The sequence below is a fragment of the Petromyzon marinus genome, chromosome 7 (assembly GCF_048934315.1).
Source record: "Petromyzon marinus isolate PM22_M1 ecotype Great Lakes invasive population chromosome 7, UKy_Petmar_22M1.pri1.0, whole genome shotgun sequence".
Lineage (NCBI taxonomy): Eukaryota > Metazoa > Chordata > Hyperoartia > Petromyzontiformes > Petromyzontidae > Petromyzon > Petromyzon marinus.
This window is the reverse complement of record NC_133673.1, coordinates 391,546-413,991: the sequence shown is the minus strand read 5'-3', so window position 1 is coordinate 413,991 and position 22,446 is coordinate 391,546. Positions and strand designations below refer to the sequence as shown.

The 22,446-nt window shown below is 44.9% G+C and overlaps 1 protein-coding gene across 3 annotated transcripts in view; it reads right to left on the bottom strand.

Annotated features, from left to right (window-relative positions):
- Positions 1-22,446, bottom strand: part of UTP20 (UTP20 small subunit processome component) — a 128,794-nt gene that overhangs the window by 29,100 nt on the left and 77,248 nt on the right. For all 3 annotated transcript variants that reach the window (XM_032948650.2, XM_032948649.2, XM_032948648.2), the window contains exons 48-56: positions 19,942-20,086; positions 18,684-18,800; positions 17,694-17,864; positions 15,916-16,047; positions 8,329-8,439; positions 7,288-7,367; positions 6,304-6,556; positions 3,927-4,058; positions 3,439-3,571 (exon numbers count right to left, since the gene is read on the bottom strand). In XM_032948650.2, coding sequence (XP_032804541.2) covers positions 3,439-3,571; positions 3,927-4,058; positions 6,304-6,556; positions 7,288-7,367; positions 8,329-8,439; positions 15,916-16,047; positions 17,694-17,864; positions 18,684-18,800; positions 19,942-20,086 — 1,274 coding nt within the window. The remainder of the gene's footprint in view (positions 1-3,438; positions 3,572-3,926; positions 4,059-6,303; positions 6,557-7,287; positions 7,368-8,328; positions 8,440-15,915; positions 16,048-17,693; positions 17,865-18,683; positions 18,801-19,941; positions 20,087-22,446) is intronic.

Below are 22,446 nucleotides of genomic sequence, written 5' to 3'. Positions count from 1 at the left end.
CAGATAGTATTCCCGTCTTTGCTCTACTAACTGTTGGTCATTTAATATACAAACCTATAGCCCATATTTTCAATCTGTCCATCAAAGAAGCATCAGTTCCTCTAGAATGGAAACATTCCTATGTCCGTCCACTTCACAAAGGAGGCCCCCTAAAGATGATCCAAATAACTACCGACCTATCTCAATTTTGTCCCCGATGATGAAAATTTTTGAAAAATTATTGAACTACCAAATTAGCAGTTTCCTGTCCACCAACAATCTATTACATCTAAAACAATCTGGGCTCCGAAAATAATACAGCACCACATCTGCTGCATTAGACTCTCTGAATCAAATTTACAGTAGCCTTCATAATAAGCAGTACTGTGCCTGTCTTTTTCTTGACCTGTCCAAAGCTTTTGATGCAGTAGACCACAACACCCTGCTTAGTAAACTAAGTTGCCTTGGTTTTTCCGAAAACACAGTACAATGGTTAAAAAATTACCTCTTTTCTCGCACCCAAACTGTATTCACAGATGGTTGGAGGTCAAACAGTTTTAAGATAACAAAAGGGCTTCCACAGGGTTCCATCCTCGGCCCCCTCTTGTTCTCTCTTTATGTCAATGACTTGGGCACTGACCTGGATCATTCCAGGGTAAATCTTTTTGCAGATGACACGATACTGATTACTGCTGGCCGCTGTCCGGATGATGTGATTGCTAAGCTCCAGGGTGATTTAAACAAACTACAACATCAGCTAGTTGCTCTTAAACTAGTCCTGAATACCTCCAAAACCAAGGTCCTATGCTTCTCACCGGGACTAAAGCAGGAAGTTATTTTTCCCCAATTACATTCCTTAAATAATTATCAAATAGAGCAAGTCAAGATCTATAAGTATCTTGGGGTCATCCTGGATTCAAAACTGAATTTTGAAGATGACATTGATTATATTGGTAAAAAGACAAAAATAAAAATTGGTTTTCTGTATCGACACAAGCACTGCTTCCCCCCACTGTTCCGTTTGGAATTGATAAAAGCTACCATACTGCCTCTACTTGACTACTGTGACATCGTGTATAAATCAGCCCGAAGTACTGTACTGAAGAAGCTTGATTCCATCCATCACTCGGCCTTAAGATTTGCATTGAACTGCCCATATAGGACTCACCACTGTGATCTCTACATTGGGTCAAACTTAACATATCTTAATGTTCAACGGCTTGTGCACCAGATCTTATTTATTCACGATGTACTTACAAAAAAATCCGCACACTACCTGCTGGATCTCCTCTCTGTTTCAAACAACAAATTTGACCTCAGGTCTTCGCTCATTTACGAGCTTCACATTCCCTATTTCCGTACAAAAACTGGAGGAGGGCCTTTGCTATTGATGCCCCCAGGGTCTGGAATGCTATTGCCAATAAACTGCAACTTGAATCACTACCAATGAGATCGTCTCTCAAAACTGCTCTAGAGGAGTTGTACACCCCTAGCTGTCACGTTGCAAGTATGTCTTTATTTTTTGGTGATTTCCAAAAGTTTTTGGTTTGGACGTGTGTTTTATTGTAGTACGGAGTTAGACTGATGGCCTTAATCTAAGTTTTTTTGTGGTCTTTGTTGTTATTTGACTTGCATCCCACTGGGATCTTTTGCATACAGCATTGGTGTATGGTACTTTTTTTTTCAGGAATATTTTGGCTGTTTTTTCATGGATTTTCTGTTTGCACAGTCACATAGTCAATTTAAGATGTTTTCTTGTTCGTTTTTTGTTTGTTGTGGTTGCACCCGATTCAAGAACTGAATGGCTCACAGGGCTATACCAAAATAAAGAATAAATAAATAAATAAGAAGGCTGCGGTCCATCAGGACCAAAACCTCACGACAAAAAAACAGTTTCTTCCCATCGGCTGCTGGCCTCTTCAACAAGGCCAAGGGCTTACACTAACATTTTATCTACAAAATGACACCTTGCCATCTTTAGACTGTTACCCTATTTGTATTTTTAGATTGTATCTTACAGCTACTTTATATTAAGATTTAAGATTCCTATATGTTGAATGTATGCACCTTTCTGCCAAAGTAAATTCCTTGTCTGTGCGAACTTTCATGGCGAATAAAACCCCTTCTGATTCTGATGACAGAATATATTGAAATTTATATGGCTGCTTATGTTTAAAAATCAGATAAATATGCTGACCATAAATGCATCATACTTTGCTGCTACACTTTAAAACGTGACATTGATATTTCTTAACTTGACTTTTTTGTGGAAGAGTAGGCCAAAGTGCTCTCGAGAGGCACTCTAGAGCTCACTCGTAGAAGCGCTCCTGCAATCAGTGGTGTAATAAAGACATTGCAGGGCTGTCCCCCTTTACCAACGGTATTTTACAAGATAATAGGGTTTCCCCTTTTTTCTGGCAACAAAACAGGTGTTTAGATGTTAAAACACCAAACTGAAACCTTTTACATGAAATTATGTCTGCATTAACCACAATGCTTGTGGTCAGAATGCAAAAAAAACCTCTGATAATATATGCATTGTCTTTGAAACTGATTGGTCCACACCAGAGACAGCTTTCTTTTGAGCCTCGTCTCCAACGGTGTTACACCAGAGGACGCCAAAAGGCGTACTTTATTTTACATCTTGCAACAGCTTTTCTTGCTAGAAACCGTGAGAATTGCCACGACACTGTTCTCATTTTCCAATTGTGTGAAACGGCAGCAGCACCCCCGGTGTGAAACCGCAATGGGCGTGGACATCAATGCATAACCACGCGGACTGCAGAAAACTACGTGCACGCAATACAGCTACTGCGCTCTGCAAGGTACCACACATCGCAGAATCTGCAACATGGCAACCTCGCAACACGTCTTGCATAATTTACCTATATTACTTTACCGAAAAAAACAAAGAGTATGAATCTTTGCAGTCACGAAAGCCTCAAATCTAGAATTAATGTCCCTTGTGTCAAGGCACCCAAAACTGGGCTCAAGAGAAAATAAAAGCACTGAGTTCGTTCAAACATCGAAGGGCCACGGCAACACCCTTCTGGATCGTGACAAAGCTCACCGGGTCCAGGGAAAGTGGAGAGCTCTGAAGTGAAACTGGTGGTGATGGTATCATATGTCATAAACAGAAGCATGTCGACTTACTTTGGTTCAGTATGTTTTGAATACAAGAAGATAATAGATGCACCATGCCATTGTAAGGCTAACTATACCAAGCATACCAATGCTATAAAGCCATCTGTCTTTCAAATACCTGAACCCAGCCACAATCTCCGTGACACTGACTTCTGTTAAAACATAATTTAACACAAGACACAGTGGCTTTAGATTGATCCTTATAACAATAATCATTTGAGTGTAAATTTGATATCATGAGTAACAAAGCCGCTTCTCGCCACAAACCCTGGCGTAGAGTCATGTTCGACAAGGTCTAGGACCGACCGCTCTCACCCCAGATGGTGTTCATATTTTTCCTGTGCGTTGCCGAGGTGACCGCAGGGCAACCCTTTAGGATCTTGGACAGAAGCGTCAGAAGGGCAAAGAGCAGGTGGTCGGCAGCATTTTCCTGCGTCTTCTTTTCCACCTGAACAAAAACACGCAGAAGTTGCTACTGATACCATCCAAGCAAATACATATACGACAAAATATCACTTGTATTATGGCCACAAAATGCATATGTTGAAGAGATATTTAAATCTACACAGGCACTTTTCTAATTCGATTCAACTGCAGAAATGAGTAGGGGTGTTCGAAGGAAACTAAAATCGATGGTTCGAATGAAAAGGTCGACAGTTCGAATGAAAAGAGTAGAAACGCAACACACATGAATTACATGAAATAATGGGACAAAAGCTGAAGGAAGGGGTTTACAGATTTAAATTAGTTGTTAGAACACACCTTTTTCTCAGGTACCCACAGGAAGAAAAGTAAATGCTTACATTCTCGTGATTGCTGGGCTGCAGGTCTTGCGCTATGCAGGGCAGCAGCGATGTCAGACGACGGTCAAATTCTGCGCCCTCCACCTCCACAAACAGCCCACACGCGTGCGCTGCCAGTTGCCGCATGGGCACCTGTGTAGACGTGAACGCGTTTAACACTATACACCAGTGGACACTTATTTATGCAGGAGTCACACTGAATGGCACAACTCTTTTTCAGGATGGTCCTGCATTGGGTTTTTATTTCAAGATTTTTAAGCCAATTTGTCAGCATTTATACCAGTTGGCGGAAACCGGAGCACCTCGAGAAATACACAGCATGCAAAAGTGCAACACTCTATCCCTGTACAGATGGAAACAGATGGTTATGAGTCAATTTGTTGTATTTCCTTCTCCTAGCGAGCCAGGGTATATGTATGGGGGCACTTCGATGTCCATGACAAAGGAGTTTCACAACGTTTATGCGATCCACCAACATAGGCATGCATAGCCACCGCTGAATACAGAATGCATAACTACATTAAACAAATCGAGCGACTGCTTAAAAGGTTGGCCACATGGAAATAGATAAACAATAACATGACAGAAGCTACCATAAAAAAAAACCCGTTTACTAAATAATTCCAAAATGTATAAGCAACAGCAAGCTGAATATGAAAAAACAAGAAAATATTGTTCTGACCTATTCTTGGCATAAAAAGGTATTCCATGATATAGCTGCTCATCCCAAGTAGTAAATGCTCTCATAGTGGCATTGCCTTTGTACTGTTCACCTTTTGGCGTTCTCTGGTCTGACACTGGTGAGACTAGGCCATAAGAAGGCTGTCTCTGGTGTAAGCCAATCAGTTTCAAAGACAACACATTAAATTTGATTTAAAGCTTTCGTGACTGCAGTGATTCATATTCTTGGTTCTTTCAGAGCATGTTGGTTTGCATGTGTGTGGTTAATGCAGATTTTATTCCTTGCAAAAGATATCTATTTGGTGTTTGAACATCTTAACACCTAATAATAGGGTTTTTCCCCTTTTTTCTGGCAACAAAATTGAAACTTTTTTACGAGGATTTATGTCTGCATTAACCACAATACCTGCAGTCAAAATGCAAACAAAAAACATACTTTAATAATATATGCATTGTCCTTGCAGGTATTGTGGTTAATGCAGACATGAATCCTTGTAAAAAGGTTTCAGTTTTGTTGCGAGAAAAAAGGGGAAAAACCTTATTATTATATTTTGGTACTGGCAAAGGTCTAATGATGTACATCTTAACACCTGTTTAATTTCCAGAAACGGTAAAACCTATTCTTATTTTTCATATATACTGAGTCCGCATACTATAGATTCATACATTGTACAAACCTCATGTTCTGACTTTTGCAAGCTATCACAAATGTATTTTATGGATGATAGTGAGATAAAATCCACTACCTTTTGGAATAAATCTGAGTGTAAATTTAACAGAAATGTATGGATGAGTAGGATCAAATCTTAAAAAAAAAATTCACGTAGAATCTTAAAATTGTATTTTCTTCATACTTTAAGACTGGCAAAAAAGGTCTCATGACAGAGCAAGCTGAATGTTGAACTACAAGATCCTTATCCTCACCTTCCAACCAATCCACGGCCTAGCCCCTCCTCTTCTCCCTATCTCTCTGACCTTCACCCAATCACGCCCAGCCCACTCCCTTCACTGACTGTGGCCTCCCCCCCTCCTTGATCCCAAGGATCTACTACGCCGCTAAGGGATGGCTTTTCTTTGTTAGCCACAACACCCCCACCCCACTGGAACCCTAACCCCCAAGAAACTCTGCCTGGTCCCCTATTTGCTTACACGTCTCTCCTCGAAACGTTTCCTTTGTGACCTCACGCTTTCAGACCCACGCAATTGGTTCTTTTCTCTCACTCGGTGCCTTCCCATTCCCACCCCGTTCTCGTCCTGGGTACTTCTACGCTCTCAGACGCTTGTTGCCTCATGGCTGGATTACAAAATGTAAGTTGTTGTTGAAAAGTTGCAAAGGAAAGCTGTGTTGTCTCTCTGCTTCTGTGTCTGTCTGTGTGTCTCCGTGTCTGTGCTTTGTCTCTCTCAAATTTAGTTATACCTGATGACGGTTGCTTGTGTTGCAATCGAAACGTCGTACTCTATCATTTAATTTATTTTCTTTCTACGTGACTTTACAGAAAGAACCAAAGAGTAATGCTAAATCCAATTACATGTCAAGCAAGTATAAAGGAGTCGTGAAAGAAATAAAGTTGAACAGGACGGCAGTAATGATGCAAGGAACACGTCACAAGCTGCTTCAAGGGCAGAAATTAGATTAAGTTGTGGAAGGCAACTGCAATAATACAGACCAATGCATCGTCACACCTCATATACTAACCTTCTTTCTTTTAAACCAGGAGGTTGCAAGAGAGAAAAGTGAGTCGCGCTTCTCTGCACTGATCTTGGCGAGCAGCGTGCGGGCAGCCAAGGCCGCCATCTTGCGGCAGCGTGCCGAGGCGTCGTTCACCAGCATCAGGGCGAGTGGCAGGAAGAACAGACTACTCGACTCAAGCAGCAGTTCCTGCGGGAAACTCTGGAAGATGCTGACGAGCATCTCCAGGGCAGAGTCGCGGCCCGACTCGTGTTCGTACCTGAAACGCAGAGCATGAAATAGTTGTAAAGGGCACAGTCGAACCTCTGCACGAACCCTCACAGTAGACATGCAGACGGCAATACAACACAAACTCAAGTTTTGTACCGAAGTTGTGTGCTAAAAATGTTTATGTTCTTAATTTTTTGTTGATTGCAACATCGCCAATAACGGGGATGTGCTTTGGTAAGTTGTCATCATGCAAATCTGGTCATTACTATTACAAACAAATAACAAAAGTTTTAATAAACACTATTGGTGTTAAATGAAATTTGGAATTTTATATCATATACTGCTTCTACCAAATGTTAATTTCCTTTGTGAAATTTTATTTTATAGTGTACACACGAAAGTGGAATTGGGCCGCTTTAAACATAACTGTATTCCTGCATGTCTAAATTCAGGTGCAAAGCAAGTATCTTTCTGGTACTATTTAAAATAATGTTGTATGTATGTCAAACTTCTTTCGCACCATACGCTGCCAACCGTGCTAAAAAAACAACTCAACTAGTGATACATATTGAACACTTAAGTGCCATTAAAAGAAGCCAGATTATACCCTTTGGTTCTTAACTGAAATAACTGTGTGTGGACAACACTATCTGAAAAAAAATCATTTCAACTTTGCACATTACCACAAAATTTATATTGTCTTCAGAAATAAAATAAAAACTCGTAATAAGGGATGGCTCATCCACTTTGTATTAAAATTGGTGATTAACAAAAACATACGTGAGCTGTGAAACGATGAACTCCAGGTGTTCACCAAGCTTCTTCCCCAAGGGGTAATCCATTATGAATGTCAGGTACACCTACAAGACGTGTGACAAAAACATTCAAAACCATTAAACAGCTGAACGCAAATAATGTAACCTCTCTACGCAAGTCAACCGGGATGTTTTGGCTTAAAATTAATGCAGTTAAAAAAAATACGTCACTAGATGAATAAAAAAAAATATCCATTAAACATGGAACTGCAAGCAAAAGGTGACCCTGCACAAATCATACAAAAGTTAATCGAAGCATGGGTAATGCTACTGCATGAGCGGAATGCGTTCACTGCACGGTAGCCGCCTTTGCAGGGAACCACCACCACCGTGCGCACAATGGGGTCGTGTTTCTGTCAGAATCAAAATATTTGTTTATACTGGAGGAATCTGATGAGCTATAAAGCTCTTTTTCACAAATGTCCAGTAGGGGCACAGGGTAAGAACGTTCCAACAACAGTACAAAACACGATACGAGTGTAAAGTACAAGAAAGGTAAACAAATCACCCAAACACATACAAATACAACTAAACCATCCCCATCCTACTAGGGAAAGCCCACTGAGGTATGAACTTATGTTTCAAAAGCAACATGGCCACAAATGATAATGCAACAAAGTGGCTTATCATTTGGACATTTATAGTCTAAACGCATGTTTCTAAATGTGGATGGAAAAACCGGAGGACCCGGAGAAAAAATCCACATGACCAAGGGGAGAACATGCAAATTTCAAATATACAGGCGTCCGGATCAAAACCCCAACCCTCCTGCATACCAGGCGAGGAAGAAAACATCACGCAACCATATATAAGTTCAAATTGCATAATCTATTCGGAAAGCTTCGGAAAGGCAGGAAAACAATAGCAAAAACAGTTCCAGACCATACCAAGACAATGCACAGTCCCTTAATTAAAACATTTACATTAAAATTGAACTCTCAATTCATGTTAAGGATTCATTTACAAATCACATTTTAAAATGTGCCTGTATTACTGTGCGCCCCACCTGCCGGCACTGTACGCGCACCGCCTCCGCCTGGTCCGTGATGGCCAGCTCCGCAACTTTCGTCATCACTTCGTGCATTTCCGGAACCATGAGCCGTCGCTGGACAATGGCCTGTGTGCAAAAGGGAACACGGGGGAACGCACGAAAACACTTGCATTTACGGCAACTCCCTCCTCGGGCACTGTGTCGCGACTAATGCCATTGTCTAAAAACCAAAAATATTTTTCAAGTTGTGACTTGCACAGTTTTAATTCTCTCTCGGAGAGAAAGAAATAGGGTATAATGATTCAGCAATGTGGGAAATCAGACAAGCGGGAAGGGAGCCAGAACAATGATTTCGACTTTTAACGTGTCTCACAGCAGTATCTTCTCGCTCTCCAAGCGAGAGAACGGCTCAAGAGGCCCAAGGAACCACAGACGAGTGGGAAAGGCAGCGGAGTCACAGAGGGTCCACCAGCACCCATTTCCTCCAAGCTCTGCGGTCCTCTATATATTACGGTGTCATCAGTCAATGAATGATGAGTGTTTACTTGTAGGTGCTAAGAAACCAGAGCATCCGGAGAAAACTCACATGTGCAAGGGGGGGCAACACTATCCCATACAGACAGAATAAGTGTTCCATATTTGTTGTACCGCCTCCTCCTGGCAAGCCAGCGAAAGGCACCTCCTCGACACAACACGGGAAGGGGGTTGACAAACACGACGGAGAAAACCAGAGTGCCCGAAGATAACCCACATGCGCGAAGAGGGTAATAACAATCCCAGTACAGATGTAAATGTATACACATGCTGTGCTGCCATTATACCCTGACAAGTCTTAAATTGTCTCCCCACACGTTCACGGACCAGTTGCGACAGCGCAGCACTGCGTGAGGAACAGTTTCAGATGCTATATGAAGAGATCACAATGGTTCATGAGTGCCACGGCCCTGCAGACCACAACTTAAAACGTTATAATATACAGGAAGTGCGTACATTTGCACACCCTACTGAATTACAGCTCATAAATATAGTACATTTCTACGGTTTGCTTCATTGCCACTACTTCACTTGTGTAGTGACATCGCGGGATGCCACTGTGTAGTGCCCTAGGGAGGCACGGCATGCGGTGTATTGACATCGCGGATACCACTATGGTGTGGGTGTAGTACCGGCCCTAGAGGGGCTCGGTCAGCGCTGATTGAAAGCGCTGGATAGCACCATGCTTGGCGTGCAGTGCCAGCCCTACATAATAGGGTGTGGATGTGCCGGCTGAAGAAATGAGGTCATTATCGGCCATGGCACTCTGGTTGACCCAAGAGGACACATGACCGGTTAAGTCTACAAAGGGGCCCTAAGTGGGGCCTAGGGGTGGTCACGTGGGCAGGGTCCTGATCCTGCTCGAGGATTCTGGAAGATGGTCATGGCCAAGGGCGGAGCCAGCCACGCCGCAGAGAATATAAGCCGGGTCCCCCAGAGGGACTGGCGTTGGTGTTCATCCTGAAGAAACCTTCGTCTACATTCTACGTTCTACCGAGTCTCCAATAAGTGGACCTGGACCCGAGCTGTGGTCCAGTCCGTAGTAGCTAGTTACGTTGTAATTAGTGTAGTTAGCCTGGTGGTCACCACCATAGGTTGTTATTCTGTTAAAGGGCAGTTACCCTGTGTGTTGGTGTTAAATAAATGTGCTGCCTCCAAGAGTACGTCTGCAACTCAGTTGAACCTACAACTGGTGTCAGAAGTGGCCAAACGTTATTTTATTAGTAACATAGCCGAGTTAGGTTATGTTTACGTGACGCAGACAATATACCAGGACGTCGGACGACGAAGACGAAATTCCTCAAACAGCCCCGGGGCTGGCGACCCCGGAGAAAGGGAGTGAGGCGCCGTCGGCAGAGCATCGCGTTGCCCATCCAAGCGACAGCTCATCGCCGTCGGGGAAGGAGTACCGCAGAGCCCGCTCCCGCCTCGCTGAACTCCTCGAAGCCGTGGCGTCGATCGTCGCGGAGCTCGACCGCGAAGAGCCAGCGGTGGAAGAGAGAACACCGGAGCTGCGCGGGATCGAACATCCCGTTGCTGTTTCCCGCCAACGGGAAACCTTTGTGGTGCAGCCAGCGCAAGTGGCCGCCATGTTGCTCGCGGAGCGGAGTTAAGAGCTCACCAAATCTGTGACTGCGTCGAGTTCGCCTTTTGACATTCCATCTCTCAGGCGAAGACTGCCCTTTGTTAAACAATTTTCCGCCGCCAGAGGCGACTGGGTGGCCTTCAAGCGCAGATTCATGACAAAGTGACTTGGCGGGGTGGACGGAGGCAGAGGCGCTGAGAGCGCTGCCCGCCGTCAGAGAGGGCCACGCGACATCAAGCATTTGCTCAAATGGCGTCAATCTATGAACCGCCGTCAAATGTGTGGCACAAGTTCGCTGCGCGGGGAGGAGGGAGGCCGAGACGCCTTCCGTAGCGCACTATTGGTGCTACGAAAGGCTGCCTTCCCGAAAATGGACCACGATGGAGTCGACTCGCTGGTCCTCGAGAGATTGTTGACGTTGGCAAAGGACCCCCACATCGTACTGCCGGCCATCGACGAAGACGAGTTGTCTTCTCTCAAGGTTGCAAGATGCATCCAGGCACACCTGCTCTTGCAACAACATAAGGAGTTGTCGGCACACGATACGCCCGAAGAAGTGGAGCCCGTCCAAGCCAGTGCATCGACCAAAGGCGGCGGCTGGCGAGGGGTTGGCATGGTGCGACGATATTAACAACTTTGACGGCGAAAGACCTCTCCACACCCTGGGAGCGGGCTTGTCATGTGCTACAAACAAGTGCGGCCTGTTGGGACATGTCTCGTTGGGCTGTCGCGTGCCACGACGACGCCTCCCCGGACCACCGCCGTCGTCCGCCCGACCGTCCTCCATTCCACTACACCCGAAGGCGAGTCGCGACACATCACAGACTCGGCCCCTGAATCCACCTCACTCATCGCGTTTAGTCGGTTTTCATTCCCATTGTGCATCGGTGCGTGAGGGTTCGCAATTTGCTCGGGCTGACTGGCCCCTCCGACCGTGTCAGTGGTCGGAGTTGGCTCATAGAGTGGCTGCCGCGACCGCAGGTTCATCCTCCGTTATCAGATTGATAGAGGGGGTTGAAATCAGAATGCTCGTCGATACTGGTGCGTCAGCGACTATCATTTCCGAGTTTATTTTTAACATCTCGCCCCCTAAAAGTCGTACCCAGTGCTCCGTCGGGGCTCCGTGCTTTGCCGCAAACGGTGGCTCATTGGGCATCATTGGGAAAATAACAGCGGAGGCGTGCATTGGAGATATCAAATTGACGGGACCAGTTCTTGTATCGAGGTCCATTGCTATTCCTTGCTTGCTCGGGACTGATTTTTAGGGAAGATGACCCTGAAAATGTTGATCAATAAAGGGTGCCTTGAGTTACCATCGGGCCGTCGAAAAGCCTTTTTGCCTTCTCCCACGCAATTGTGCACGGCCAACACTACCGTGCAAGCACTTGCGAGTAAGACCGTAAAGATTCCCCCTGGCGCGCAAATGTTGGTTCCTTTACAATTGCGCAAGACGCTAGACCAAGAAGCGACTGCGGGAGGAATCTTCTTGGGTTCCTCAAATAAAGCCATTCGTGGGTTGACGTTAGTAGGGGCCCAGACTCTGGTGTCCAATGATCAGGAACCGTTCATTCAGGTCCTTAATGCAGGATTGGACACGTCTGTCATTCAGGAGGGCACCGTACTAGCTCATGCGTTGTCCACGCTTCACGAAGGAAGCATTGTTGGCAGTGTGGAGGTCGTGTTGAATATGCGGCCGCAAAAGGATTCTGATGAGAAGTGGATGGATACGCTTTGTTCCGAAAATGCGGAATTGTTCGAGTCCCAGAGGGGGGAGCTGAGGGCGCTCTTGCGTGAATTCTCAGATGTGTTTAGCAAGGGAAAATTGACATCGGCCACACTACGCTTTTGAGTCACCACATCGATACGGGCGACGCCGCTCCCATCCGGCAGAACCCTTACCCGGTTGATGAAATATTGGCCACCAATATCTCGCCGTCCACCAGCCTGTGGGGAGCCCCGATTGTTCTTGTTAAAAAGCAGGATGGTAGTTTGCGCTTATGTGTTGACTTCCATAAGCTTAATGAGATCTCTGTGACTGATGCGTACCCTCTTCCTCGAATGGACGATTCCCTGGATGCTCTAGCAGGAGCACATTATTTGTTTACTTGTGACCTATCCTGATTTAGGCAGTTGTCACTAGATGAAGGCTCTCAGCCCAAAACAGTCTTGAATACATCACAGGGCTTATTTGAATTTAATCGGCTTCCGATGGGTCTTCATTCCGCGCCAGCTACGTTCCAGCGATTGATGGAACTGGTTCTAGCTGGCCTCCAGTGGGACTCGTGCCTGATATATCTTGACGATGTTATCGTTTTTAGCCGTACGTTTAAAGAACATCTCGAACGGTTACATGCTGTCTTTCTTAAAATGCGTGCGGCGAACCTCAAATTTAAACAGCAGAAGTGTCACCTGCTCCAAAAATCTGTTCGATATTTTGGCCACATAGTCAGTAAATAAAGGATAGCGACGGACCCGGACAAAACCGCGTGTGTTCGTACTTGGCCGACCCCCACGTCGGTGGGGGAGGTGCGGAGTTTCATAGGATTTGCGTCCTATTACCGCCGTTTTGTCGCCGGGTTCTCCACTATCGCCAAACCTCTCCACACAATAATGGCAAAGGGTCAGTTCCATTGGGGGGAGGAGGCCACATTTGTTGCGCTCCAAGACGGCATGGTGAACGCCTTTCCCCTCCGCTACCCCGACTTTGCCTTGCCGTTCATCCTTGATACAGATGCTCGTAACACCGAATTGGCACTGTTCTGTCTCAAGTTGTTAGTGGCGTCGAGAGTTTTCGCATATGGCAGCAGTGCTGTTTCCGGCCGAACAACGGTGCCATGTCACACGTCGGGAACTTTTGGCTATTGTTTTTTTTTGTGCAACAGTATCGCCCCTATCTTTATGGCAGATGCTTTGAAGTGCGTTCTGACCATGCAGCGCTACAGTACGCACTGCGTACTGAGCAGCCGTCTGGCCAACTTTCACGTTGGTTGGAAGTCCTCCAGGACTATTCCTTTACTGTTTCATATCGCAAAAGTACCCGACACACAAACGCAGATGCCCTGTCGCGATTACCAACGAGCGACGGGTGCGCATGTTTTTCGGGCTCGTGGCGTTGTCAGGCGCCTGCTGAGGACTCGCCCCCTGCACTTGTGGCGTCGGCCGAGATTGACACCTCTAGGAAAGCCGATGGTCCCGTGGCGCGTGACACCATTATTGGCTTGGACCATGCGGAGTGGGGGCGCCTCCAGGTTGAGGATGCTTCCCTGCTTAAGTTGCGACGCCGTGTCAAGGAGGCGGAGGGGGATGGGGATCGACGGGGTGTAGCCTCTGTCATCCTCAGAGGCGGATTGCTCATGCATTGGGACTGAGGGTTGTGCCATTACGACATTATCGTGCCCACTGCCCTACGGGGTAGTTTTATCTGGGCAGTGCACGAGCGACTGTTGCATAAGACACTAGGCACACTTAAGCTCGATTTTTTCTGGTCTGGCATGGCAGAAGATTTTGCTAATTTGTTGAAAGGGTGTGTGCAGTGCGCGCGGCGGAAACCCTCGTCTGAACCCTGTTGTCCACTGTTGCAATCCATTCAGGTCTCCCGCATAAATGAGGTGGTTGCTCTTGATATCCTTGGTCCATTTCCCACTACACCTTGTGGGAATGCGCGGCATAGCTGTCTCGATGTTTTAAGTAAACGCGACTATTTTCAGCTCGCTCTTAAATATAAAGCAGAAAATACATCTGTTTGTGTGAAGCAGAAAAACTCTGGAACGCTGAGCTGTGAAGTGATGACATTTGCACAGCTAATGTTGTCCGGAAATTCTAAGGGAACGCGACAATTTTCAGCTCTAACGTCATACCCTATCCGAGCGGCCTAAATCGTTTAGCATACTTCCAAACATGCTACAAACTTGAAATTTGCCATGTGGGTAGCTTCCAGACTGTACACAACGCTAAAAGTCTAAAAAGAGACTTTTGTATTTTGGGCGGGGGGCGCAATAATCTCCATATATATAAAAGGCAAAGTTGTAAATATGTGTGTCTGTTCAAAATGTTTAGCGTACTTCCTGACATGCAAACAAACTGGAAATTTGCCATGTGGGTACTTTCCAGACTGTACACCATGCAAAAATTCTAAAAATACACTTTTTTGGGGGGGGGGGGAGCTCAATAATGCATATATATTGCATGGCAAGTGAGCTGTGACGTCAAATCTGTCATGTGACCCGCGCATGCGGAAGCGTCGCGCAGTGTGCCTGCTCACGTCACGCACCCCCCCCCCAACCCTCCGCGAGTAAAGTGCCATACAAATGTGTTGCAGCTCTAAGGCATTCTTTGCGCACTGGGTAGTAAAGCTAGTGCATGTAATATATTGCACAGCAAGTGAGAGGTGACATCACATCTGTCATGTCACCTGCATGCGGCAGCGGTATGCAGTGTGCCTGCTAACGTCACGCATTCCCCCCCCCACGCTCCGCGTAGGCCGTGTATTAATCCAAGACAAGAATCCAAGTGTCGGGCGAAGCCGGGTAGTAAAGCTAGTATATTACATTCTAGAGTATGTAGCATGTACAATATCGATTGTATTTAGAATTTTTTAGCAATTTAAAATTGATTTTTAATTAGTCAACCTGATGCAGCCAAATGCAAAATCTTGTGAGGCGAAGTTTTACTAATGCTCTACAACTTTAAGCAATAGATTCCTGCACAATTTGATGCATGCATCATGAGCGAAATAATCGATGTGAATTGCTGAATTGGTCTATCATTACATGCCTGGTATTCAAACTGTTTAAGAGATCCGAAGCATTCAGTCCTAGTTGGTTAAGATTTGACATCCTAGCCCATTGCAAATATCAGTCACATTGAATTGCATCCCTGCTCACCACATAGGCTACTCGCCGGCACTCGTCCCCTTCTAAACAGTTTCTGGGCATTGAATTTCTAAATAATCTCAACTCACAAAACCTGTCCATACGTCGTTGGTGATTAACTGTGAGCAGCCAAAAACAGGTATTGCGATTTCTTGCACCCAACATACATAATGTGCATGCATAATTGATGTACGTTGTGCATGCACATTATGTATTTTGATAACCTTATAAATAACCCAACCGGTAATGGTCATCCATTGTAATTTGTATGCAAACATTAACCCTCCCCCCTCTGGTCTTCACACCTGATTGGCTCACAAATGACGACATCACATTTACCACCCTATTTAAAACCGAAACAGGACGGTTTCTTCACAGCACTGACTGTCGCCTGATGATGCTAGTTTTAATTACTGGCGAAATGTCACGATACTCGAATTGTAAATGTTGTGGGTTTACTCTCCAACACACAACCGGTGTGCTGAACTAGTAACGAATTGGCACGTTTTGTTTACGTGACAAAACTTACTAATTGGCTGTGTCGGATGGTGGCGGGTTTAACGACATTCATATTTACACAATCTATCCCAAAAAACACCTGTAATAGATTACCTTAAGGAGTCCGAAGGCTGTGGCCTGGCGAGATGAATCATGGATGTCCTCTTCCGCATACCCCAGCAGCACCTGCAGCTGCTTCTCCGTGAGCTGGCTCTTCTCCATGTGGCGCACGAGCACCGTCATCACCTGAGGCACGCAAACCCACAATGACCCCTTCCAATGTTACTTTCCGTCTGATTTAAAAGGATCTAAATGCTAGCACGTCTAAACGTGTAGATTGTTCGATTAAGGGTGTCTAGCATCAATGATTGCTCTCTATGGTAATGCTAAAAGGAAGACAAATAAAACCCAAACTAACCTGTGTTATGGACTTGGTAATAAAAACACTTCACCTTTGCATAAGTCCATGATAATTATAAAACAGAAAGTGCCTTACTTTATAATTTAGTTTTATTTTCATGTACAGGCCATACCCCGGGTTATGCCCAGGATGTGTTCCTGAAAACCAGAACGTAAATCGAAAGTACTTAAATTGAAGCAAAGAGATGGGATGGTGGATTGTAACGTAGTACACAACCTACGCGTAGTAGTAGGTACAACTACTAGAGATGGGATCGTGGATCGTAACATGGTAAGTACCGAAACAGGATGCTCAGTAACCCATTGCCCATCTATGCTTATTATGCAGTTCAGCATTGTGCTCAGTCTACTGCCCACATGAGCGTTTATAGCCATTGGTAAACAGATTATATATTCGATCTTGACTTAAAGCTTTCGTGACTGCAGGAATTCATATTCTTTGGGTCTTTTGGTAATGCCACATGGCTTTACCGAAAGACCCAAATAATAGATTATATATTACTCTTTGGTTTTTTCGGTAAAGTCACGTAGAATAATAAATAATAAAACTACATAATAGCGTACGACGTTTCGATTGCAACACAAGCAATCATCATTAGGTAGAGAAGAGCTAAATTTCTATCACTCTATTAAATTTCACACTTAACTAACAATTTAGCAATCTTTGAAATAGTGTAATCAACCAGACCATGCGTTAATTGTGTTTTGACCGACCGTCTGTGTTGCTTTATATGGTTTCCAAATTTTGCTAAACCCTGTTTTATTTAGTGTGATGCTCCGTCTCTCTGTATCCCCTGGTATATCTGTGTTAATTCCCTCTACTTAAGGTCTGTATATATATATCTGCGGTTATGTGTTTCCTCTACCTGATGATGATTACTTGTGTTGCAATCGAAACATCGTATATTATGTAATTTTATTTTTTCTTATTTCTACGTGACTTTACCGAAAAAAACAAAGATTAATTCCTGCAGTCACAAAAGCACCAAATCGAGTTTAAATAATAACCCCACTTGGTACACGTGAACTGTTGCCCACTTCACGCTTCACAGCACCTCACCAATTCGCACAGTGAAGCGAACTGTGTGGACAGTCTCGTAACAAAGAGCCATTAAATAGGTATCACTCGGCGCAGCAGCTGAAGCAATGGACACGTGTCTTAATTCTCCACACACATACCGTGATTCAATAAATGGGTAAATCTCAGTTAGCCAATTGGAAGGTCATGTGTGCTGGGGTCAACCGTGGGTAACTAATACAACCTCTTCTGAGACATCTGGCCAGCATGAAAACATCAGCTAAAATACACTCAAGAAGCTCTCTATAGAATCCCCTTCTAGTAGAGGCCTTTCCGTCTGCAGTGGTGACATCAGCCAGCAATTGCAGGGCTACACCTGTTACTTTTATGCAGAGGATCATAGGCTCGTTTGTTCACTCGACGCACAGCAGCGAGGTGCAGCGCAGCGCCTGACCTTGAAGCAGGAAAGGATCATCTCGAAATTGTCCCCCTTGGCAGCGCCGGCACACGCATAGTTTTTGAGCAGGAGGAAAAGCTGCTTGGTGAGGCGGTCGGCGAGCCTCCCCAGGGAAGGGAGGGGGCAGCGCAGCGACCAGGCCAGACACCGCAGGGCGCTCGCCACCACCTGCCAGAGGAGACACAGGGGGGGGCGGGCAGTGTGGCAGAGGGGTGGAGAAAAAAAAAAGACCAAAAAGGGAAGTTTTGAGGGATGGGTCAAGAAGAACGGATGAAGGGGCAAAAACGATGGTCAGGTGGAATGGTGAAGGGGCAGTAATTTGTGGTCACGATTCGATTCAATAATTAATTACCGTGCATTACAGCATCTCTAGTGACTGTATACAGCATATTGAAATCATAAGCATTCACAGATCATTTAAAGCATGTATCATCATAAATAGATATATGATTTATATATTTGACTCATTGTTATACCCTGAGTAGAGACAGAAATAGAGCACTGGGGGTGGGCGGCAAACATTACAGGATGAAATCACATTTTTAACATTTTTAAACAGTTTCTGGGCAAAGGCCCCAACATATCTAGACGCCAGTAACAAATATAGAATGGGAGATTTCAAAGTGGAGCAGTGCAAGGAAAGAAGCTAAACGATTTGCGTTGTGACCTGCAAATGGAGTGAGTAGGTGAGTGCATGGTGAGTGGGTATGTGTTGTGACCTGCAGTGGGGCGAGTGAATGGGTGAGCGAGTTGTTGGGATATGTAGCGTGGTGGCTGAACAAGGTATGGTTGAGGTGAAACAATCTTTTAGGCTGAATTCCTTGACATGGCTGAAGGAATCAATGAGAGAAGTTAATAGCTGCAGTAATTTTGGTCGTAGTGATAGAAGAGCTATAGGGAGGCGACTAGCCGCCGGTGAGCAAACGACAGGAGCGAGTCCGCGAGTGCTGCAAGTGGCAGCTCTACTTTGTGGGAAGGCACGGGCACCTTGACGTGTTTGGAGTCCAAACAGTCGCACAGCAGCAAAACAAACGGGTCCACCATTTCCAAGACTTTCTTCTCAGTAATTTTCACCTTTGACCTCTTCAGTGTCAGATGCAAAACCTGAAAATTAACAAAAACAAATTACTTCAGCGAAGCACGCACTTAAGGCAACGATGGAAATATCGAGAAACGAGCTCACAACATGAATAATAAAATCACTGAATTATAATTTATTTAAAAATATATATAATTAACCTTTTAGGGAATGCACCAAAATACTGCAGATTGTAATCACTGCAGAAGTGATGTGGAGGCGTAAACAACGCAACCCCCCAGGTGGCTTCTTTGTTTTACTTCATGGCCGTAGCAAAATTTAGAGAATGCGGAAATTAAATTTCATCAATCTAAATGCATCCATAATTTGTCAATTGCGTTCACGCAAAACTTCGTAAACCGAATGTTCGTAAATCGAGGTATACCTGTACTTCCTATTTATTTAAAGTATGCCTTTTGTTGGTACTTATTATGGTTCAAGTTCAGGTTTATTTTGTTTAACCAGGTGAGAGGATAGACTGATTTACAAGAGTGACCTGGGGTATTATTCTACCAGTAGGGGGGCGATGATTGCTGCTGTGTGTAATCCCATTTGAGTCGTTTGCGGGAAATCTTCAAATCGGGACCCTGATGCCAGCACACAACGGCCCACTCTTTTTAATGACGTCACGGGATCGTTCATGTCCACTGTGAAGCAATGGCGCGTTGTACGAGAGTTCTTACACCTTCGGTATGAACCAGGGCAGCCGCTGGCTGTGAGCCTCTGCAAAAAGTGGTGAACGCGCAATCCACCAGGTTGCGTCACCAATGCAGTCGGACTGAACACAAGGTCGAGGGAATGCGACACCTTTGTGAAGTTTGCTCCAGTTCAGTTTCATTACTGCAAGTTGTTCAAAGCAATGGCAGGATGAGTTGAATAGAGGCCTATTTATAGTATAGGATGCCAAAATAAAATTGGTCTTCTTTGAAAGACACTTTATTGTCTGAAAGCTGTTATTAAAATCAGATTAGTCAAACATGCTCTGGCCATACATAATTACTCGGATGGTGGAGGATTCAGTTGCAACATGAGAATGTCATATCGGCATGCCTGCTCTATTGTGCGGCTGCCAGACCTCCACCGGTACACGCGCTCACGGGCGGGCGCAGGTCTGACAACCGCGCGGTGGCGCTGGCGCGCAGTGAGACGCGAAGCATGCCGACAGACCTGCAGGCCAAACTCCACCAGGATGTGCACGTTGGTGCGTGCGTTGACCGCCGCCTTTTCCCCGCCGCGCGTTGGGGTCGGAGGCAGCAGCAGGCAGCTGGGGGGCCGCGAGTTCGGGGCCGAGAGCGCTGCTACGCGGTCCTTACTGCACTCCGCATACAGCAATCGCACGCGCACACACAAACACGCCACGTCATTAACACGAACTTCAACATGGTCCTTTGGCACACGAAGTGCTGTAACCGTACGAAGATGAACGTATCACGTACATTTCATAAGCTGGCGTTTATTGATATTGTTTTCTACAGGGAGCCACTACTACGGACTGCACAGCTGTATGAATGTTGTATCTGTGCCAGAAAGTCAGCGGCACGTATATTGTGACGTTGCAATGTCTGGTAGATAATCTTCTAATCTATGAAAGGCATTTTTTGTCTGTCTGTGTGTGGCCGACACTTGCGAGGGATTTGGTTCGCGAACAGTGGGGTTTACGTTTAAAAAAAGTACCCAGGTAGCACAGCATAAGCCCCGTGGTGAGCCAGTGCTATTCCGAATTCGTGTCCGTCACCTTTAAAGTACTTTAATTAGCGATTGAGTGCTGTTTATTATTATTTATTTATTACCTTGCGCCTCCGGGCACGCGCAAAGCACGCATCTGCGCCTGCGCGCTCCTACCAAGGCACACGTGTTAGGTGGAGGACAGGGGGAATTCTCATTCATGTTTACACTGTGCAAGGTAACACAGATTTACAGCTCCCTTCAAACATTTATTACCATAACTGTTTACTCATTACTATTCCTGTTATTCAATATTTCATGACAAGGGATTAGTTCATCTACGTAACACGATTTTTAACCCTGAGTACTAAGTGCTACTTTGAAATTGTTATATACAAAATGGCTATTATTCTTCACAAACTTTGCTTTTGCGACCACGTCATTATGTGAGGGAATGACACTTATGCACAAGTTCTCTTTGAAAATAGGTACAATTCTAAATGTCACTGTCCTGCTCACAAAAAACAAGTTTGAGGGGAATAATCGCCTTTTCTGTACTCTTGAGGCATAAGCAGCCACGTAATATCACTTACAGGGGCAAACAAATAAATATACGAAATGCAATTACGTCTTCATTCTAACATATTTACACTTGCCCCCTCAGTACAGGGGTTGGAGCAGTGACATTATGTCAATTAGGCTTAATTGGTGCGCATCTGCTCAGTTACAGGTAGGATAAGTTGATTTATTATTCGTTGACTTTAATTTATTTACTGCTTTTGCTAGCGGCAAATGTTTGCACAAAAATGGCGGAACACCATTGTCACTCTTAATTACTTATTATACACGTGTGCATTTCCCCTCTTCCTTGGTTCTTTCACTAAAGTCACTTAGATAGAAAACTATAATTTAAAAACTTAGTAAATATAAAAGTAATAATGTGTGCGTCGATGTGTATGTGCGCGTCGATGTGTGTGTGTGTCTGAGTCGATGTGTGTGTAAGCCGATGTGTGTGTGCGCGTCGATGTGTGTGTGAGTCAATGTGTGTGTGAGTCAATGTGTGTGTGAGTCGATGTGTGTGTGAGTCGATGTGTGTGTGGGTCGATGTGTGTGTGTGAGTCGATGTGTGTAAGTCGATGTGTGTGTGTGCGTCGATCTGTGTGTGTGCGCGTCGATCTGTGTGTGTCTGAGTCGATGTGTGTGTAAGTCGATGTGTGTGTGTCTTTTTTGCCCGGGCAACGCCGGGTACTTCCCACTAGTATTATTATAGTTTCATCTGCATTCTCGTTTCATGTTCATATTACATACATAGATGAGCATATGGACATGAATAGTCACTGCATACATAAACACACTTGCACACATACCAATTCATGCGATAGCGCAGCTTCAATATTCTCAAATTCAAAGTGATTTCCTGCTCATTCACGTTGTAGTTCCATACCTGTCAACCCATACGGTTTACCCGTATTCTTGTACAGGGAAATTTAGTTCAGGTCCATACGGCGTACAGCCGTTTCAATACGGGGAAAACAAAACATTGTCTATTTGTTTGCGTTTATCCCTTGTGAGTGGACTTTGTAGGATGAACGTTGAGATTTTTAGGGCACAGGGTGTCCAATAAGGTCTGAATTGATCTGTAATAAGGTAGGCACTAATATGGGGTTTACAGGAATGTAGTTCATCTCCTGGAAACTCCACAATGCTGTGGTGGAAAAGAATCGATTCACGGGACAAGCACTGTTGAATTTCCCACCAAGTAGTCCTCATCTTTTTGACACCTCAGTTCTGATGGGCTGAGTCGACCCCCAACAAGCATTTGAACTCACAACCTTAAGATTGCAAAGCACTTATTCTACTGCTAAGCCATTCACCCATGGTTCAATATTGCTCGAGGTTCAGAGCCAGCTGAATGCACCTTAAAGGCTTCTTGAGGTTCCACATTAATGCCCAAAACTCCAGTAACGAGAGCGATATAGCAACAGGAATTTACCTATTTGCGGTGAA